Source organism: Schistocerca americana, chromosome X (assembly GCF_021461395.2).
Source record: "Schistocerca americana isolate TAMUIC-IGC-003095 chromosome X, iqSchAmer2.1, whole genome shotgun sequence".
Lineage (NCBI taxonomy): Eukaryota > Metazoa > Arthropoda > Insecta > Orthoptera > Acrididae > Schistocerca > Schistocerca americana.
This window is the reverse complement of record NC_060130.1, coordinates 629,426,678-629,444,803: the sequence shown is the minus strand read 5'-3', so window position 1 is coordinate 629,444,803 and position 18,126 is coordinate 629,426,678. Positions and strand designations below refer to the sequence as shown.

Sequence of the window (18,126 nt, the reverse complement as noted above, 5' to 3'; positions counted from 1 at the left end):
TTTAGCAGTGATTTTAACAATCACAACGTCGTATCGTAAGTTCCTGCTTGACATCTGACAATGCTGCATGGAGATGGGGGCGTGCGAAAGTAGAAAGGTGACAACATTAATGGCTGAGTGGCTGAGCTAGTCCTGTCACTAAATGACTACTGGTATAAGACTTTCGCATGACGCACATGGTCGGCTAGTTTGCTGTAGTTCGCCAGTGAGAAACCGTGAAAGAACCCGTATAAAAATCCCCTACACTAGAATACGTCCATCACCTCCTTGAACGGTGTCCTGACGACAAGTAGGGCTCAAGCCATCTTTTTCGTGCTTCGGGTGTCCAGTGGTGGGGGGGAGGGGGGGGGCACCACAAGGAATTATACGAATCGGACGGAAATAGGTAGATGTGATGTACATGTACACACAAACAAATGATTACATTTTCAGAAAAATTGGATAATTTATTCAAGAGAAAGAGCTTCACAGGTTGAGCAAGTCAATAGTACGCTGGTCCACCTCTGGCCTTTATGCAAGCAGTCATTCGGCTTGTCATTGATTGATAGAGTTGTTGGATGTCTTCCTGAAGGATATCGTGCAAAATTCTGTACAACTGGCGTGTTAGACCATTTTATTTAATTTACTTATTTATCCTTCTTAATTACAGGCTATTATCTGAAAAACTAAAACAGGTCACACAAATCATATTTCCTTGGACAGTAATAACTATTTATTAACTATTTATTTCTGATACTTAATTTTTAAAATATACAACAGCTTCTGCTACTCAAAAACTACAATAAAACCGTATACCAGTTACCCACAAGCACTACAGAATTTGTTCTCTGCTTGTTCATTTCTTTTGGTGCATTTAATTTGTAGATTTTTTCCGCTACTTGATCCGCCCTCATACTATTCCGGTCAACAGCCACTGTCTCCTTAGGCGTCGGGCAGTATGTCAGCAGCGTTTCCACCTTAGCAAGTAATCCCACTCATTACTGTTTTGTCTTAAAGTTCATACTTCCATTATCACTTGCACCAACAATTGTAGATTTTTGGGATACTATTTCATTCGATTGTTTGTAGAGTATGTTGTCTAGCCTGGATGGCAGCTTGCTGACTTATGGTTGAGTGCCTCGTCTTCCTTGGCCTTCCTGGATACTGCGGCTGCTGTATCGTCCAAGATGCGCCAGGTCGACTAGCTCCTCAGTGCTGCTTTGTGATCCAACACCCTTAATATCCACGTTTTCATAGAGTGCGCAGTCCCACAGCCTGTGTTCTGGTGTGTCCACATTGCCACAGTCGCAGCTATCATTCATCTGTCCTCTGATTTTGTATTTCCGCGCTGACCAGTTGCAGCTGTAGCGGCGCATCGGAAGCTAAGTACTGATTAATTGTTTGTGTATAGTGGTTTATTTAGGAACTTTAGTGGTCTTCAACCAGTGTTTTTTGTGCTTTCTGGTGAAATAATTTCAGAAGAACCTTTTGGGAACTGTTTTCAGCTTCGTTACTGTGTCATTAGACGTTTGATTCTCTTTCTGTATTAGTCTTTTGTTATATTCACATTTGTTGTTTATTAATACTGTTAATAATAGTAGTTACTTCCCTTGTAGAGTAAGTTTATGATTATTGTAGTTAGGTTTTTAACATCTTCTTATTGTAGTAGCGGAACTTAGAAAAAGTAAAATTTTACCATGAGTGAGAAGTGTGGGCTTTGCCGTAGGTTCGTGAGTAGTGGATTGCGGTGTGAGACTTGTTCGAAGTATTTTCACTGGGGGGAATGCAGTGGGGAAGCCAGTGGGCATTCTGGTGAGATCCTCTCCTGTAACTGCAGGTTATGCAGCAAGAGTAAGTTGATAGAGGAGCAGGAGCGTAATATCTGTGCCCTTCAGGTGCAGTTGAAAAACGCACAGGAGGAGCTAGATACGATGAGGAGGGAGAAGGGGGTTGGGGAATGGGAGCTGGCTGTTGGCAAGAGATCTGCTAGGAGAAGATTTTCAGATAGTTTTACTATTGGTGTTTACAATAGATATGACCAACTGTCAGAGTCTAATGGAGAGGAATCTCTAGTAGCTGTAGATGTAGGAAGTATGCAGCAGACCTCAGTAGTTACGGTGGCTAGAACAGTTGCAAAGTCGAAGAGGAAGAAGAAAGTTCTGCTGTTAGGTAGTTCTCGTGGCAGAGGTGTAGGCCAGCAGTTGCAGGAAGTACTGGGGAGTGAGTACCAGGTCACCAGCATTGTGAAGCCCAATGCAGGTTTGGCTCAGGTGACTGTTAACATAGGGGGGTTATGTAGGGATTTTACTAAAGAGGATCAGGTAGCGATTGTGGGTGGGGCTGGTAATAGTATTGATAGGGATGGGGAGTATGACATAGATGGTGACCTGGAAAAAATAGCCACTCAGACTGGCAACACGAATGTGCATTTCGTGGAACTGTTTCAGCGTCACGATCGGCCTCATCGTGATACAGCCGTCAGGCGTAATAACATGAGAGTTGGGGGTGCGCTGATGACAGAAAGCATAGGTCACATTTCAGTGGTGTCTGTGGAGTCTATCAGCAGGACGGGTTTCACTAGACATGGCCTGCACCTCAACAGGTATTGGAAGGGAAGGTTAGCAAAGCTTATAGGTGACAGCATAGGTGGGGTTGGTGGGATCACTCATGGAAAAATTCCTGCAGTAGTGGGTGTTAGAGCTGCACCTTTTTTAGATTGAAGTCAGCTGATAGGTATTCCTGCTTAAGGGAAGTCTCTCTAACAAAGGAACCACTTCTGACAAAGCTTAGGTATCCGAGTAATGAGGGAATTAGTATATTTCATCAAAATATACAAGGTATTAGAGATAAAGTTAGTGAATTGCTTATAGATGATGACTCTGAAATTATTGGTATATCTGAACACTTCTTAAATAAGGAGATAATTCAGAGGCTTCCTTTACCAGGATACAGGTTGGCTGGCAGCTTTTCGAGGAGCTCTTTGCGGTGTGGGGGAGTAGCCATGTATGTGAAAAACGGCATCCCATTTGAGTCAATTGATGTTTCAAAGTACTGCACTGAAAAGGTGTTTGAATGTTGTGCAGATGTGGTTAAATTTAATGGAGCTAAACTTCTAACTGTTGTTATTTATAGATCCCCAGACTCCCATTTCACAATATTTTTGCTAAAGCCAGAGGAGGTTCTTGTTTCACTTTATAGGAAATACAAAAAGTTAGTTATATGTGGTGACTTCAATATTAATTGTATAAGTGATTGTGTAAGGAAGAGGATGCTAGTAGACCTCCTTAATTCATATAATCTTATGCAAACCGTATTCTTTCCAATGAGAGTGCAAGGGAACGGTAGAACAACCATAGACAACATTTTTGTTCATTCCTCATTACTAGAAGGGCATTCTGTTAGCAAAAAGGTGAATGGCCTTTCAGATCATGATGCACAAATTTTAACTCTAAAAGATTTTTGTGCTGCAACACGTGTGAAATATAGTCATCAGCTGATTAGAAAAGCTGATCCAGTTGCTGTAGAGACCTTTGTAAACCTTATCAAGGAACAAGAGTGGCAAGATGTTTACACCGCTGATATAGTAGACGATAAATATAATGCTTTTCTCAAGACTTTTCTCGTGTTCTTTGAAAGTTGCTTTCCGTTAGAACGTTCAAAACAGGGTACTAACACAAACAGGCAGCCTCGGTGGCTGACTAGAGGGATAAGAATATCTTGTAGAACAAAGTGGCAATTATATCAAAACGTTAGAAACAGTCAGAATCTAAATGCAGCAGCCCATTACAAACAGTATTGTAAGGTGCTTAAAATGTTATTAGGAAGGCAAAAAGTATGTGGTATGCAGATAGAATAGCTAAGTCTCAGGATAAAATTAAAACTATATGGTCAGTCGTAAAGGAAGTGGCTGGTCTGCAGAGACAGGTCGAGGATATAGAATCAGTGCGTAGTGGGAATGTCCGTGTTACTGATAAGTCGCATATATGTACAGTATTTAACAATCACTTTCTGAATATAGCAGGTGTACTAAATAGAAACCTAGTCCCAACAGGGAATCATATAGCGCTCTTAGAAAAAAAGAGTTCCGAGACTGTTACCTGAAATGCTCCTCCATGATACTGACAAGAGGGAGATTGAGTTAATAGTTAAATCACTAAAGACCAAGAACTCTCATGGATATGACGGGGTATCTAGCAGAATACTGAAGTATTGTTCTATGTATGTTAGCCCAGTACTGGGCCATATCTGTAACTTTTCCTTTAGGAGTGGTCGGTTTCCTGACCGATTAAAGTACTCGGTAGTGAAGCCACTTTATAAAAAGGGAGACAGGGATAATATTGACAATTATAGACCTATTTCTATGCCATCGGTGTTTGCTAAAGTTATCGAGAAGGTTGTATATACAAGGTTACTGGAGCATTTAAATTCACACAATTTGCTGTCAAATGTTCAGTTTGGTTTTAGAAATGGTTTAACAACTGAAAATGCTATATTCTCTTTTCTCTGTGAGGTTTTGGACGGATTAAATAAAAGGTTGCGAACGCTAGGTGTTTTCTTTGATTTAACGAAGGCTTTTGATTGTGTTGACCACAAAATATTGCTGCAGAAGTTGGACCATTATGGAGTAAGGAGAGTAGTTTACAATTGGTTCGCCTCTTACTTTAAGAACAGACAGCAGAAGGTAATTCTCCGCAATATTGAGAGTGGTAGTGATGTTCAGTCCCAATGGGGCACTGTTAAGTGGGGCGTTCCCCAAGGGTCGGTGCTGGGGCCACTGCTGTTTCGTATTTATATAAATGATATGCCTTCTAGTATTACAGGTGATTCAAAAGTATTTCTGTTTGCTGATGACACCAGCTTTGTAGTGAAGGATCTTGTGCGTAATATTGAAACAGTATCAAATAATGTAGTTCATGAAATAAGTTCGTGGCTTGTGGAAAATAATTTGATGTTAAATAACAGTAAGACTCGGTTTTTTACAGTTTCTAACTCACAATTCAACAAGAACCGATATTTTGATCAGACAGAATGGGCATATTATAAGCGAGACGGAACAGTTCAAGTTCCTAGGTGTTTGGATAGATAGTAAGCTGTTGTGGAAAGCCCATGTCCAGGATCTTGTTTAGAAACTAAATGCTGCTTTATTTACCATTAGAACAGTATCTGAAATAAGTGACACTTCAACACGAAAAGTAGTCTACTTCGAATATTTTCATACGCTTATGTCGTATGGTATTATTTTTTGGGGTAATTCTTCTGATTCAAAAAGGGTATTTTTGGCTCAAAAACGGGCTGTTCGAGCTATATGTGGTGTAAGTTCGAGAACCTCTTGTCGACCCCTATTCAATAGTCTGGGAATTCTGACATTGCCCTCACAGTATATATTTTCTTTAATGTCGTTTGTTGTTAGCAATAATAGCCTATTCCCAAGAGTTAGCAGCCTTCACTCAGTTAATACTAGGCAGAAATCCAATCTGCATGTGGAATGCACTTCCTTGACTCTTGTGCAGAAAGGAGTGCAAATACTAGGCAGAAATCCAATCTACATGTGGAATGCACTTCCTTGACTCTTGCGCAGAAAGGAGTGCAGTATTCTGCTGTATCCATTTTCAATAAGCTACCACAAGAACTCAAAAATCTTAGCAATAGTCCAAACACTTTTAAGTCTAAACTGAAGAGATTCCTCGTCGCTCACTCCTTCTATTCTGTCGAGGAGCTCCTGGAAGAGCTAAAAAATTAAGCAAATTCCAGTGTTACATTGTTGATTTTCTTTATTTTAACTTACTTGTCACCTGAATATGTTTTTTTTTTATATTTCATTTTATCTGTTTCTAATATCGTGTTATAATTTAATGTTTTGACTCATTCCATGACCATGGAGACTTGTCCTTAATTTGGTCCCACGGAACGATAAATAAATAAATAAAAATTTAAAAAAAATAAGCGGTATTGAATCACCTATTTCATGACAGGTGGATTGGTCGTCGAAGCACCATATCATGGCCCGCACGTTCACCGGATCTGACGTCCCCGGATTTCTTTCTGTGGGGAAAGTTGAAGGGTATTTGCTATCGTGATCCACCGACAACGCCTGATAACATGCGTCAGCTTATTGTCAATGCATGTGCGAACATTACGGAAGGCGAACTACTCGCTGTTGAGAAGAATGCCGTTACACGTATTGCACAACGCACTGAGGTTGACGGGTATCATTTTGAGCATTTATTGCATTAATGTGGTATTTACATGTAATCACGCTGTAACAGTATGCGTCCTCAGAAATGAGAAGTTCACAAAGGTAGATATATCACATTGGAACAACCGAAATATAATGTTCAAACGTACCTACGTTCTGTATTTTAATTTTAAAAACCTACCTGTTACCAACTGTTCGTCTAAAATTGTGAGCCATATGTTTGTGACTATTATAGCGCCATCTACCACAAAGCGAAAAAAGTGATCCAACTAAAACATTCATATTTCTTTACGTACTACACGAATATGTAATAAAAAATGGGGGTTCCTATTTTAAAAAAACGCAGCGCCATCTGGTTTCCCTCTTCAAGCTAGACAAGGTTCGTTCTTTGTAGTTTTTTCGTTTGACTATTAATTTCGTGGGATATTTGGCCCGGTCACGATCAATGGGCCACCCTGTATATTTGAAAATCCTGCCATACTCTCCTGTAATCCCACGCTATACACCCATACGTCATCAAAAAGTGCTTCTACGACGTATTTAGGGAGAAAGATTCATTTCTTCTGCCAGAAACCTGCTTCAAAGACTTTTCCAGTTTTTCCTCTTATTTTAGCAGATTGTCCACACTGAGATGGATTCTGTCTACGAAATCAGGTAAAAGAAAAGTAATGTACTTCCCTTTTGGATACTGGTACATAATGTGATCAAAAGTACCCGGACACCTGGCTGAAAATGACTTACAAATTCGTGGCGTCCTCCATCGGTAATGCTGGAATTCGATATGGTGTCAGCCCACCCTTAGGCTTGATGACAGCTTCCACTCTCGCAGGTATACGTTCAATCAGGTGACGGAAAGTTTCTTGGGGAATTGCAGCCTATTCTTCACGGAGTGCTGCACTGAGAGGTGTCGATGTCCGTCTGTGAGGCCTGGCACGAAGTCGGCGTTACAAAACATCCCAAATGTGTTCTGTAGGATTCAGGTCAAGACTCTGTGCAGGCCAGTCCATTACAGGGATGTTATTGTCGTGTAACCACTCCGCCACGGGCCGTGCATTATAAACAGGTGCTCGATCGTGTTGAAAGATACAATCGCCATCCCCGAATTGCTCTTCAATAGTTGGAAGCAAGAAGGTGCTTAAAACATCAATGTAGATCTGTGCTGTGATAGTGCCACCCAAAACAACAAGGGGTGCAAGCCCCTTCCATGAAAAACATAACCACACCATAACACCACTGCCTTCGAATTTTACTGTTTGCACTACACACGCTGGCAGATGACGTTCACCGGCCATTCGCCTTATCCACACCCTGCCATCGGATCGCTATATTGTGTGCCGTGGATCGTCACTCCACACAACGTTTTTCCGCTATTCAATCGACCAATGTTTACGCTTCTTACATCAAGCAAGGCGTCGTTTGGCATTTAACGGCGTGATGTTTGGCTTATGAGCAGCCACTCGACCATGAAATCCAAGTTTTCTCACCTCCTGCCTAACTGTCATAGTACTTGCAGTGGATCCTGATGCAGATTGGAATTCCTGTGTGATGGTCTGGATAGATGTCTGCCTATTACACATTACGACCCTCTTCAACTGTCGGTGGTCTCTGTCAGTCAACAGACCAGATCGGCCTGTATGCTTTGTGCTGTATGTGTCCCTTCACGTTCCCACTTCACTATCACGTCGGAAACAGTGGATCTAGACATCTTTAGGAGTGTGGAAATCTCGCATACAGACGTATGACACAAGTGACACCAAATCACCTGACCACGCTCCGAGTCCGAGAGTTCTGCGGAGGGCCTCTGCTCTCTCACGATGTCTAATGAGTACTGAGGTCGCTGATATTGAGTACCTGGCAGTAAGTGGCAGCGCAATGCACCTAATATGAAAAACGTATGTTTTTGGGGGGCCGTCCGGATACTTTTGATCACATTTGTGTACAAGGTCAGAAGCAAATACCGCGTAAAATGGTAAGCCTTGAGTCATCACCACACATACCATAAAATGATTCTGCTGTCAGTCCCACGTTGTCAGTGGTTGCACTGCTCATAGTCCTTGACTTCGCATAGTAACCATCTTTGACGGTAGGGCTTGGACCGGTTGTGTCTCCTGGTTCAGCGGCAATCGCCACCATTACTCTCACACGCAGCGCTGCGCTCGTCCCCGCCATCGCTGTAACGCCATAAGATTTACGTTGTAACTTATTTCAGAACAATACAAACATTATTCAACAGGAGTCGTCAAACGTGGTGGCAATAAATAACGTACTTGTCGCTGATGACACAGAAGAGCAGCTGAGCTTAATGCAGCACAACACAAGATAACCAGCCAGACACTGGTAACGAAAATCCCTTCCACCGTCGTTTATCTCCGAACTGAATGTCACCACACTATTGAATGCTAATGGCTACGGTTACAAAGGCAGGATTTTCAGTTTGAAAAGTGATGTTCATTGATACTTCAAGTGGGAAGGAGGGAAACTCGAAAAAAATTGAGGCAGTTGTCAACTCACGAGGGCAAGTGGTATACTAAAGAACAGATCAAAGATATTGTGTGAAGACAACGTTGCAGATGCAGTTCAATAATAACCAGTGTTATATGCCAGAATTTTTGTCCCTATTCAGTAAATTTGAACTGCTGAATTCATATGGTAATTCTGCGGGAATTTATATAATGGATTAAATCTGAAAATCTTGCTAAACATGAAAATGAGAATACAAGTAGAAATTTGGAGTTATATGTCTGTGTTTTCTTTTACTTCGTGCACTTGCATTAAATGAAATGAGAAACCTGTTTCAAAACTTGTATAAAGAGCATTAAACACTGCTTCATCATGAACGTGGTAGTGTTAGGCAGGACTGCTTGATTTCGTAAACAGTGCCTCGTGTGCTTGTTGACATTTGCTTAGCTCCGTCCATGTCCTGAAAATGGTTTCCTTGTAAGCCTATTCTCATTCTAGGGAACTGTCGTTTTCTTATTGCCCAAAAAAAAAACTGTCTGACACTTAACGCAATATGACCGGGAACATTGGTGGAGGAGCCAATTCTTTGATCCCCATTTGACGATTGATTCAGCACTTGGATACAGTAATGCTGGTTAAGCGTGGTACCTTGTGGAATGAATGTGTGGCGCACTATCCAGGTTATGTCGGGAAACGCAACAGACTTTGTTCTCACATTGCATCTTATCTTTTTTCTTTTATGCGAGTATGGTGATGAAGCAGCTTTCTACTGCGTCGGTTGCCGCTCATTTTCTGCATAATAAATCACGTTACGTGGCCTGTAATGTTATTTGATAAATACTTGATTACACCCGATTCACGTTATTCAGTTACGACAATAAGCACTTCAGTTTGACTGATGCTCCCAAATGGATGAAAGTTATATAACATAGAAACTTATTTTTGTCATATTTATTCTAAATATACGTACACGCACACCCCTATTATAATGATGGGACATTCCCTCTCTTTCTCCATCACCCGTTCTCTCTCTCTCTCTCTCTCTCTCTCTCTCTCTGTTTCTCTCAGTCGGGTGTCTCTTCTAAGAGTCGTCAGACGCAGTTTTTCTGGTGCTTCGGCATATATTTGTAACTTTGTTTTTGCAGCGTGTAGCAGGAATCAGCCCAAACAAATACTGCTTATCACTTCTTTAATGCGATACCCAGTGTCGACGGAAAGCGTCGGGTTGTTTCCCGCTACAAACAATTTTTTTAAGAGGGATTTTATGTGCCCGTTCGATAGAGTGGTCCCAAATTAGTCTAGTGCGATATTCTGTTAAGTGATATGTATTAACAGGGACAGTAAAACACGAAGAATAACCAGCAGCGACTAACATCGCTACTGCATGGCAGTAGCAGTCAGCGGGGGACAGGGTGGTGGTGTTGCTGCTGGAGTACTCATTCCTCGTGTTTTACTTTCCCTGTTAATACATGTCGGTGAGAGAGAGAGAGAGAGAGAGAGAGAGAAGAGAGGAAGAGGGAATATGCACTAGCAACAGAGAGGTAAATTGATTGTCAGTGAAAGGACAAAGTGAGAGAGAAACTTCTCGAATAAGAGAAATGTAGAGTGAATGGATCATCTGTTTTCCATATCATCTCTTACGAAAACGTTTCTTAGCATGTATCTTACTTCTTTTTACAGGAAACTATCAGATTTGCGCTACTATGGGTGATCATCAAGGCCATAATTACTTGTTTGAGCTCACTGGTGATGGTTCAGATGTCTACTGCATTTTTATCAGATGATGAATTCTATCTCCCTGGTATCATTGGACTTCTGATATGCGGTATATTTATGGGTGAGTATATGAAACAAGAAATATATTCTACTGCTATGTCTGTAAACTGATTTTATACTGGCATATACGATAAAATATGTGATCATCTTGAAGTGCTTGAAAAAAAAAAATACTTATGGCGGCGGCAGTACCAGGAGCGTAACTAGAGTGACGAGAGAATCAGGGCAAGTGTCTCAACTGAAGCCCCATCCCCTTGACTCACGCTTCTCCCCACCCGCTTTCCTAACGTCTACCTCTCGTCTCTCACAGTCACCCCCCACATCCAAACACTACATCATCACCATAGCTGCACCCCTCCCATTTCAGTCAATAGAAAAAAATTAAGAACAACATTTTTCTAAAACTCACAATATGAATTCAGTTTAAAAAAGTTGTCACCAGACACGTTGTATTTTTATTTACTTAGCATCTTTAGTGGTCACTAGTGTTCATTCCTCATCTTTATATGTTCTGAAGTCGACTGCTCTTTCCCTCGTTAGTGGAAGCCGAAGTCGATAAAGACTTGTTTCCACTTTCACGCTTCGAAATTTTTCGACTTTAAGGAAACCGCTTTTTTTCGTTTGCTGCATCGGTTTTTTTCTGTACTTCATTTCGCTTTTGCAAGACTTCACAAACGTTCTCTTCGTAGAAATACTTCTGCGTTTTCACCTGTGTCGCGCTCAGCACAAACTGCTGAGCGGTAAAAATGTGAAAGCAGTCCCCTAAATGAATCGTTGCGAATGTCAATGAAAATTTAAGTGCATAGATGTAATCGTACCTTCCACTCCAACGCGTTGCGTTGAGTAGTTTCTAGCGTCATCTTGCAAGTACTCACGGAACTAATTTTTAAATCCATCTCCCGCATCATGTTGTGTCCATAAAATTTACAGGTGTCCTCAACTGTTTCTATTAACAGCGCTGTTTCTTGATTAGGCTCTACAGCGTCTTTAAGGACTAAATTTTAATTTTAACTTAAACAGTGGACAAAATAGGCGTAAGACACTAATTTCTTGATACTTTTTGTACACCGTTGTGTAACAGCCGCTTCCGCAACATTTGCTGATATTTAGTTCCCTTCATTACATAGATTCAAGTATGCGCTGTTCAGCGTCTAAAGCAAATTATTCTTCTTCTTCGTAAATGATTCTCATATGCTTACTTCCTGAAGGATTTTCAGGATAATCTTAAATTTTTTTAAGGCAGCGAAAGATTTTACATGACTGATCGATTCTGGTAAAACTTTAATAGGAAAAAGAATCTATGGCTCTGAAAATTTTAGTTTTTCTTTGTGTCTGACTTCTCTTGCCATCAAGGGAATAATTTCGCTTCCGTTGATTTGTAGATATGGGTAAGTTGCAAACAACGTTCCCTCCATGTATTTTATTGTGCTAACTTCAGAATTTGAAACAGTGCATTCCAGTCAACGTTGTCAGACCTTTCAGAATGAACAAATACAGTGTACGAAGGTTTGCCGTTTTTCAGTCTGTCTTCTAAGACAAGTCGTTCCTACGTTTCTCTGAAATCCAAACTGACCTTCCCCTAGTTCGGCTTCCACCAGTTTTTCCACTCTTCTGCAAATAATTCGTGTCAGTATTTTGCATCCACAACTTATTAAATTGATAGGTAATATTCATTGCTTTCAGTAACTGCCTACTTTGAAAGTGGTATTATTACACTTTTATTGGAGTCTGAGTATTTCGCCTGTCATATATTTTGCAAATCAGGTGGAATAGGCTGTGATTCTCTCCCAAGAATCTCAATATTCTGAGAGAATGTCGTCTACTCCAGGAGCATTGTATCGGATTAGGTCTTTCAGTGCTTTGTCAAATTTTTCTCGCAGTATTGTATCTCCCATCTCATATTCATTTACTTCCACTTTTTTTATATAACATTGCCTTCAAATTCGTTACTGTTGTACAGCCCTTTTTTTATTGAATTTTCTCATGTTAGCTTTAGAAAGCTTTCATCTTCTCTTAATCTTTACATGTTTTAGATTACCCTTTTCTGCTTGGTACTGGCTTGTCATCTGAGCTCTTGATATTCATATAGCTGCTTCTCTTTTCTCAAAAGGTCTATTTAATTTTCCTATAGCAGGCATTTAACTTTCCCCTAGTTATCCACGCTTCTACAGCCTTGCATTTTAAAAAAAATGGTTCAAATGGCTCTGAGCACTATGGGACTTAACATCTGAGATCATCAGACCCCTAAAACTTAGAACTACTTAAACCTAACTAACCTAAGTACATCATGCACCTCCATCCCCGAGGCAGGATTCGAACCTGCGACCGTAGCGGTCGCGCGGTTCCAGACTGAAGCGCCTAGAACCGCTCGGCTACACCGGCCGGCCAGTCTTGCATTTATCCTCTAAACATTCCCGTTTAGCAATTTTGCATTTTTTTTGTCAGTCTCATTTTTTATGCGTCTGTATTCACTTTCGCCTGTTCCGTGTGACGCAGTTGTTTATTTCCTGCTATAGTCAATTGAATTCAATATCTCTTGTGCTATTCAAAGGAGAGAATAAGAACTGAATATTCTGCTCTTCACATAATTCATGTACTGCGCTGCAACAAAGTTACGTACATTGTTCTCACATAAAACTCACTTTAATACTGACAATAGAGCTACCTGCACAGTCGTAATATAATACGTAATTTATAAAATTGTGACCCCAGAATGGGGTTCGAACATGGAACCCTGCTTTTCACAGGCAGTGCTCCTCCAACAGCTCTATCCATTAATGTCGTAGGGAACGATACCTCACAGCGTAGATCTCTACGAAAGAGTAGGTCAGCATCATCTTAGTAACTCTTTTGATATTTCAACTGTATTTAAACTGCACAGTATCCTTAATCCGGGAATTCTAGGCCAGACTGGTAGCAGGGAAATCACTGTAGAGTTTCGAGACACTGTGATCACACAGAAGACATTGTGTATTTTGCTTTACATTTTGATTCCACTCTGTTCAGATTTTCCCCTTAAGTTATACATATTTTATGTTTATTCTCGATTCAAGAAGAAGATTATTTTACTAATACATTCAAGAACATTTTACATTACATGAACTTTTTCATTTTTCAGTAACATTTCAGATCGCAAGAAGACCTCCCAGTAAGACTTTTATTTACCAAAGATTTTTCATTTTATAAGAAGATTTTAAGTTTCCAATAACATTCTAGTTGACAAGGTAGTTTAGTTTCGAAAAATATTTTAGGACTGAAGAAATCTAATTTTCTTCTTAAATGTTTAATTTCGGAGAAGAATTTTGATGTTTACAGAAAATGTTCGATTTCAAGAAAAGTTTAGTTTTCAAGTGAAATTCAGTGAATGTTGTTGAGAAGACGCTTTATTTGGCGAAGCACAAACGCCGGCAGAAGGTTTTTTTGTAGAGGGCAATGTAGAGGAGGTAAAGGCCAATTAAAAAGACCAAAAGTAAAAATTTAAAAAATGTAGTGCAGTGGTGGGTCACTGGACTTACCTAAAAAACTAAAAAGAGGAGATTAGTAATAAAAAAAGGAACAAATCATAAAATAACGAAAAACGAAAAAATACCGTTGTTGGTAGTGCAGTGTCCACAAAAAGAAGAGGCCAGTTTCGAGTATCAGTCCGTTACATCGCAACTCGTCACAAACGTTCATTATTCTGATAAAAGATACAATAATGCTGTTTTATTATATCAGCAATCGATCTTTTATTTAAAAAAAGAAAATTTAATAAGTGTTCATTCAGGCACATCTAAGAACATAAATACAGCCCTTAATAAACGATTTTAGTGAATTCAGTGTGTTGCTAATGACATAGAGTGATTAGTTTTTCAACAAAGCATAGAGTTATGCAGCTGTGAAAAGAGCCTTCCAAGACAAATAACATTGACATTATACCACCCCATTTTTCAAAAGGAAGCAAATCTTCTCCATCTCATGGTTGTCAGTTTCACAACTTATATTTCATTGTTCTCTATTTAAATTAATCCACTTTACTGCTGATGTATGACTGTCGTGTTTAATAGTGTAAACAGTCAGATGGAAAGAAACACTTGGTTCAATATAGCACCCTTTACAAATTTGCTAACAGACAGTTTAGACCTCTTCATAACAGCACTTTCTTCTGTTCCAGCAATCAGTGCTTATTTCATCCTGGTTGTCTACAGTTTCTATAGAAGTCTGCGACAGAAGCTTGCACCCAAAGTGCAGATTGTGAAGAAAGGTAACACAGTAAACAAGCAAAAATCTAATGGTGCAACAATGAATGGTGCTGCAAATGCCAGGCCTCCGATTCAAGAGGCCGAGAAGAAATATGCTAATGTGAGCGAAGCTTAATCAACACGTTCTACCTGTGAATGTTTACGCTAATCTATTTCTTCAACTACATCTGAATGTCGATATTATTGTCAAAAAGGAATTCTTATGTGTCCAGTTAATTCACATGTAAATTGTTGACATTAAGGAGACTGTCTGTTAGAGGGAGGTCATGGTATGCAGTCAGAAATGGGAGAACTATTAAAGATGATAGTAAAACTGCTGATGGTGGATTTGAAACAATCTGTTCCAAATAATGAATAACATACATTACACTTAGAAGAGGAAACCCGTGAGAAAAGTTTCCTGGTTATAACTTGTAATATCTAAAAAGTTTTACTATCTTCACAGCTGCAACCCCCCATGAAGTAAAATGTAATACAGTTCCAGATGCTACATGAAATGGTTGTTGACTATCCATTAACCTGACGGGATAGTAGATGTGTTGTCTTCATAATTCTCGCCTCATAAAAGACCACTGAATTCCTTCTTAAAGAAGGACTGTGAGTCCATAAACACTGTCACATTATCCATTACGGTATGTTTACCAAAGTGTGGCAGTACTGGTATCTCTTGTCATTTCAGATGTGGTCTTATACTTGTCAGTGACTCTCAAGAAAGCTGTTATGATATATGATGGCAATGTCACATATTTAATTTGAGACTATTCATTCTATAACAAAACAAAAACAAGTACTAACATGCTCTTTGCGTTTGGTGTTATTGAATAATTTAGTTTTCTGAAACATTCAGTCAGAGTCTTCCTAAGTTAAAATTGAGCGTAGTCCAATACGAGAAACCATGTGTTTTCATAGATGATAGAGGCACATGAAAAAAGTGCGATATTTACATTGTATTTTCGATGTAGGTTAGACATAGCCTAAATAACATATAGTTAAAAATACTGCAGGAAGTATACATTTATTTTGCCAAAATAACCAGTGGAAGTTCATTAACACATCCATTGGTCATAAATGAAATGATCTGCTTCCAGTCACGAAAAACTTTCCCACTGTTTTCATTCATTGAAAAAAATTAACTGTGACTGTGTGTTGCAGTCGTGGTGTATAAGCAGTTTCAATCAGTTATTACAGAAATTGTCATACCACTTAGTAATCAAAGTATGCAGTGAAAAATAAGTAAAAGAACACTTAGAATTTATTTTTATCTGAAAAGGTTTATACTCCATGTCTCCTACATTGCATTACTGGATCTCATATAAGCAAGCACGAGACTCAAACTACTGAAGACAAATATTTTAAAACAATTGTTGGTATGTTTAAATATTCCAACTACACACTCTTCACAAACACTTGATTTCATTTATCTCTCCATGCTGGGCACCGACCAAATTATTTTTGATATCAGTACATTTTGAATGGAACATTTGTGTTTCTTAGTTTAAAAATCCTCTCAGTTCCTTAGTTCATAAAATTTTTCTCAGATCCAGAAACACATTTTCCATGTCAAGCAAAATATATTATGTCATATAAATTTCCAAAAGTATATTATTGCATAAGTGATACAATCAGATTTTACAAAGTGGAAGCAAGTCATTTACACCTTGCTTTGAATATTTTTAGCTCTTTGGAGACATTTATGTATACCCTTTAAAACCAAATGAGAAATACACACTTGACAACCATCTAATACCATCACCAATAAAATATAATAGCACATATCTGCAACTTGTCCTGTGTTTTACAGTTGAAGACATGTTTCTCATGGGGTAATAAACAGCACATAGCATAAATCTGACAGAGTGATGGGAAGATTAATGGTAATGGATTTATTTCAAGTGATGTTACATAATCAATATGTAGTAATTATATTTCTGTTCAATTATTCTGTGTGCTCTGTACTGTCAATGGAATATATTAATCTTGATGTCAAGAGATAAACATAATAAACTCTCGATGTTGACACCTTGCAATATGTATAAAAATTGTGTGAGTAGCTGGTGTTCTTTGTAGGAGATAACTGTAATATCTTATAACAGTATGTAAAAGACACACTACCCTCTGGTGTTATTTCCTTATTACTCACTCAGTTACCTAAAACATGAACTATTATTTATGACAATTTACCTCCTTTTTTTACATATTTCTAGAGCTAGATGACCAAGTTTTGGTTGTATAGAATTATTATAGATGTTTTAAGAAACTTCATACATATTTCTTATTCTTTTGCATATTTGTTATACTAACTTGACTAGTATGCAGTTCATGGACATGAAGTACGACATGTTCTGTTGTAATTCATGAAGCAAGTTTATTATGGAGGCAGTGTACTGTTTTGTTTTTCTGATAACCTACTTCCTTGCAAATGTTGCTATATCTTTCTGTTTGTTCTGTCTGGCTTTAAAATCAAATTATTTTTATAATTATGGTGATCATTGGAATTTGAAACTACGCTCTAGAGATTCCCATAAATGTACCTGAACTACAGATTTACAATTTAAAGTCAATGTATGAAGTGTAAAAACATGTAATTAACTAGAATAATAAAGCAAGGTCATGTGCTAATCTATAATTTTGATGCATTTCAACTAAATTATTCTGTTGATCAATATGTTTAATATTATTAAGTTCCCCTAAGATCACATAGACATAAGGAAATTACGAAAAGCTCAGTATGTTCTACATAACAGAGACTTATATTTGGAGGTCATCCAATTGCATGTGTTAACTTTATGAATAGTGCTTTTGTTCTGTGAAGACACTGTCTAATTTAATTGTATGTTTAAAGCATGCTAATAAAGTAACCTATTTCTGCACTGTGAAACAGAATTGCATTATTTCATAGTAAATTACTGATCCTCTTTTATAACATCCTTTCCTTTCTTTGACACATATTAACCAGGTCTTGATTCACATTACCAAGCGTAACATACCTGTTATTTAATGTAGATAATTGCAGTGTCTATGTCTCCATTTAGGGTAGAAACTACCATGACAGTGTTGCCTAATTACTGTACAGGGCTTGCTTAATGTCACCACAGTACACAAAGATCAATAGATGTGAATTACGAGTACTATATATGGTTTTAGATCACATGAAACACAAATGTATTCCAACGAAAACAACCAATTATTGATGAAATTATTTAATTCGATAGATAAAAAATCTACACACCAAGCAGTGGCAAAACACACACATAGAAGAGAATTGTGATTGGAAAGCTTTTGGAGCCAGTGGATCCTTCTTCAGGCAGAAGTATTGAAGGGCAAGGAAGAACTGTGAAGGAAAAGGGGAAGATTTTGGGAAAGTCACCCAAAACCGCGGGACAGGGGAGACTTACATATGGGCTGTGAAGGAAAGAATGATTGTTGGAGACAGCACCAGATGAGATCTGAAAACCTGAGACATCAAAGGTGGAA

At 38.8% G+C, this 18,126-nt stretch overlaps 1 protein-coding gene across 1 annotated transcript in view; it reads left to right on the top strand.

The window, feature by feature from the left end:
• The window catches only part of LOC124555089 (lysosomal-associated transmembrane protein 4B-like), a 158,934-nt gene extending 141,460 nt beyond the window's left edge, over positions 1 to 17,474 (top strand). The window contains exons 5-6 of the mRNA XM_047128884.1: positions 10,316 to 10,472; positions 14,565 to 17,474. Coding sequence (XP_046984840.1) covers positions 10,316 to 10,472; positions 14,565 to 14,767 — 360 coding nt within the window. The 3' untranslated portion in view covers positions 14,768 to 17,474. The remainder of the gene's footprint in view (positions 1 to 10,315; positions 10,473 to 14,564) is intronic.
• Positions 17,475 to 18,126: the final 652 nt, after the last annotated feature.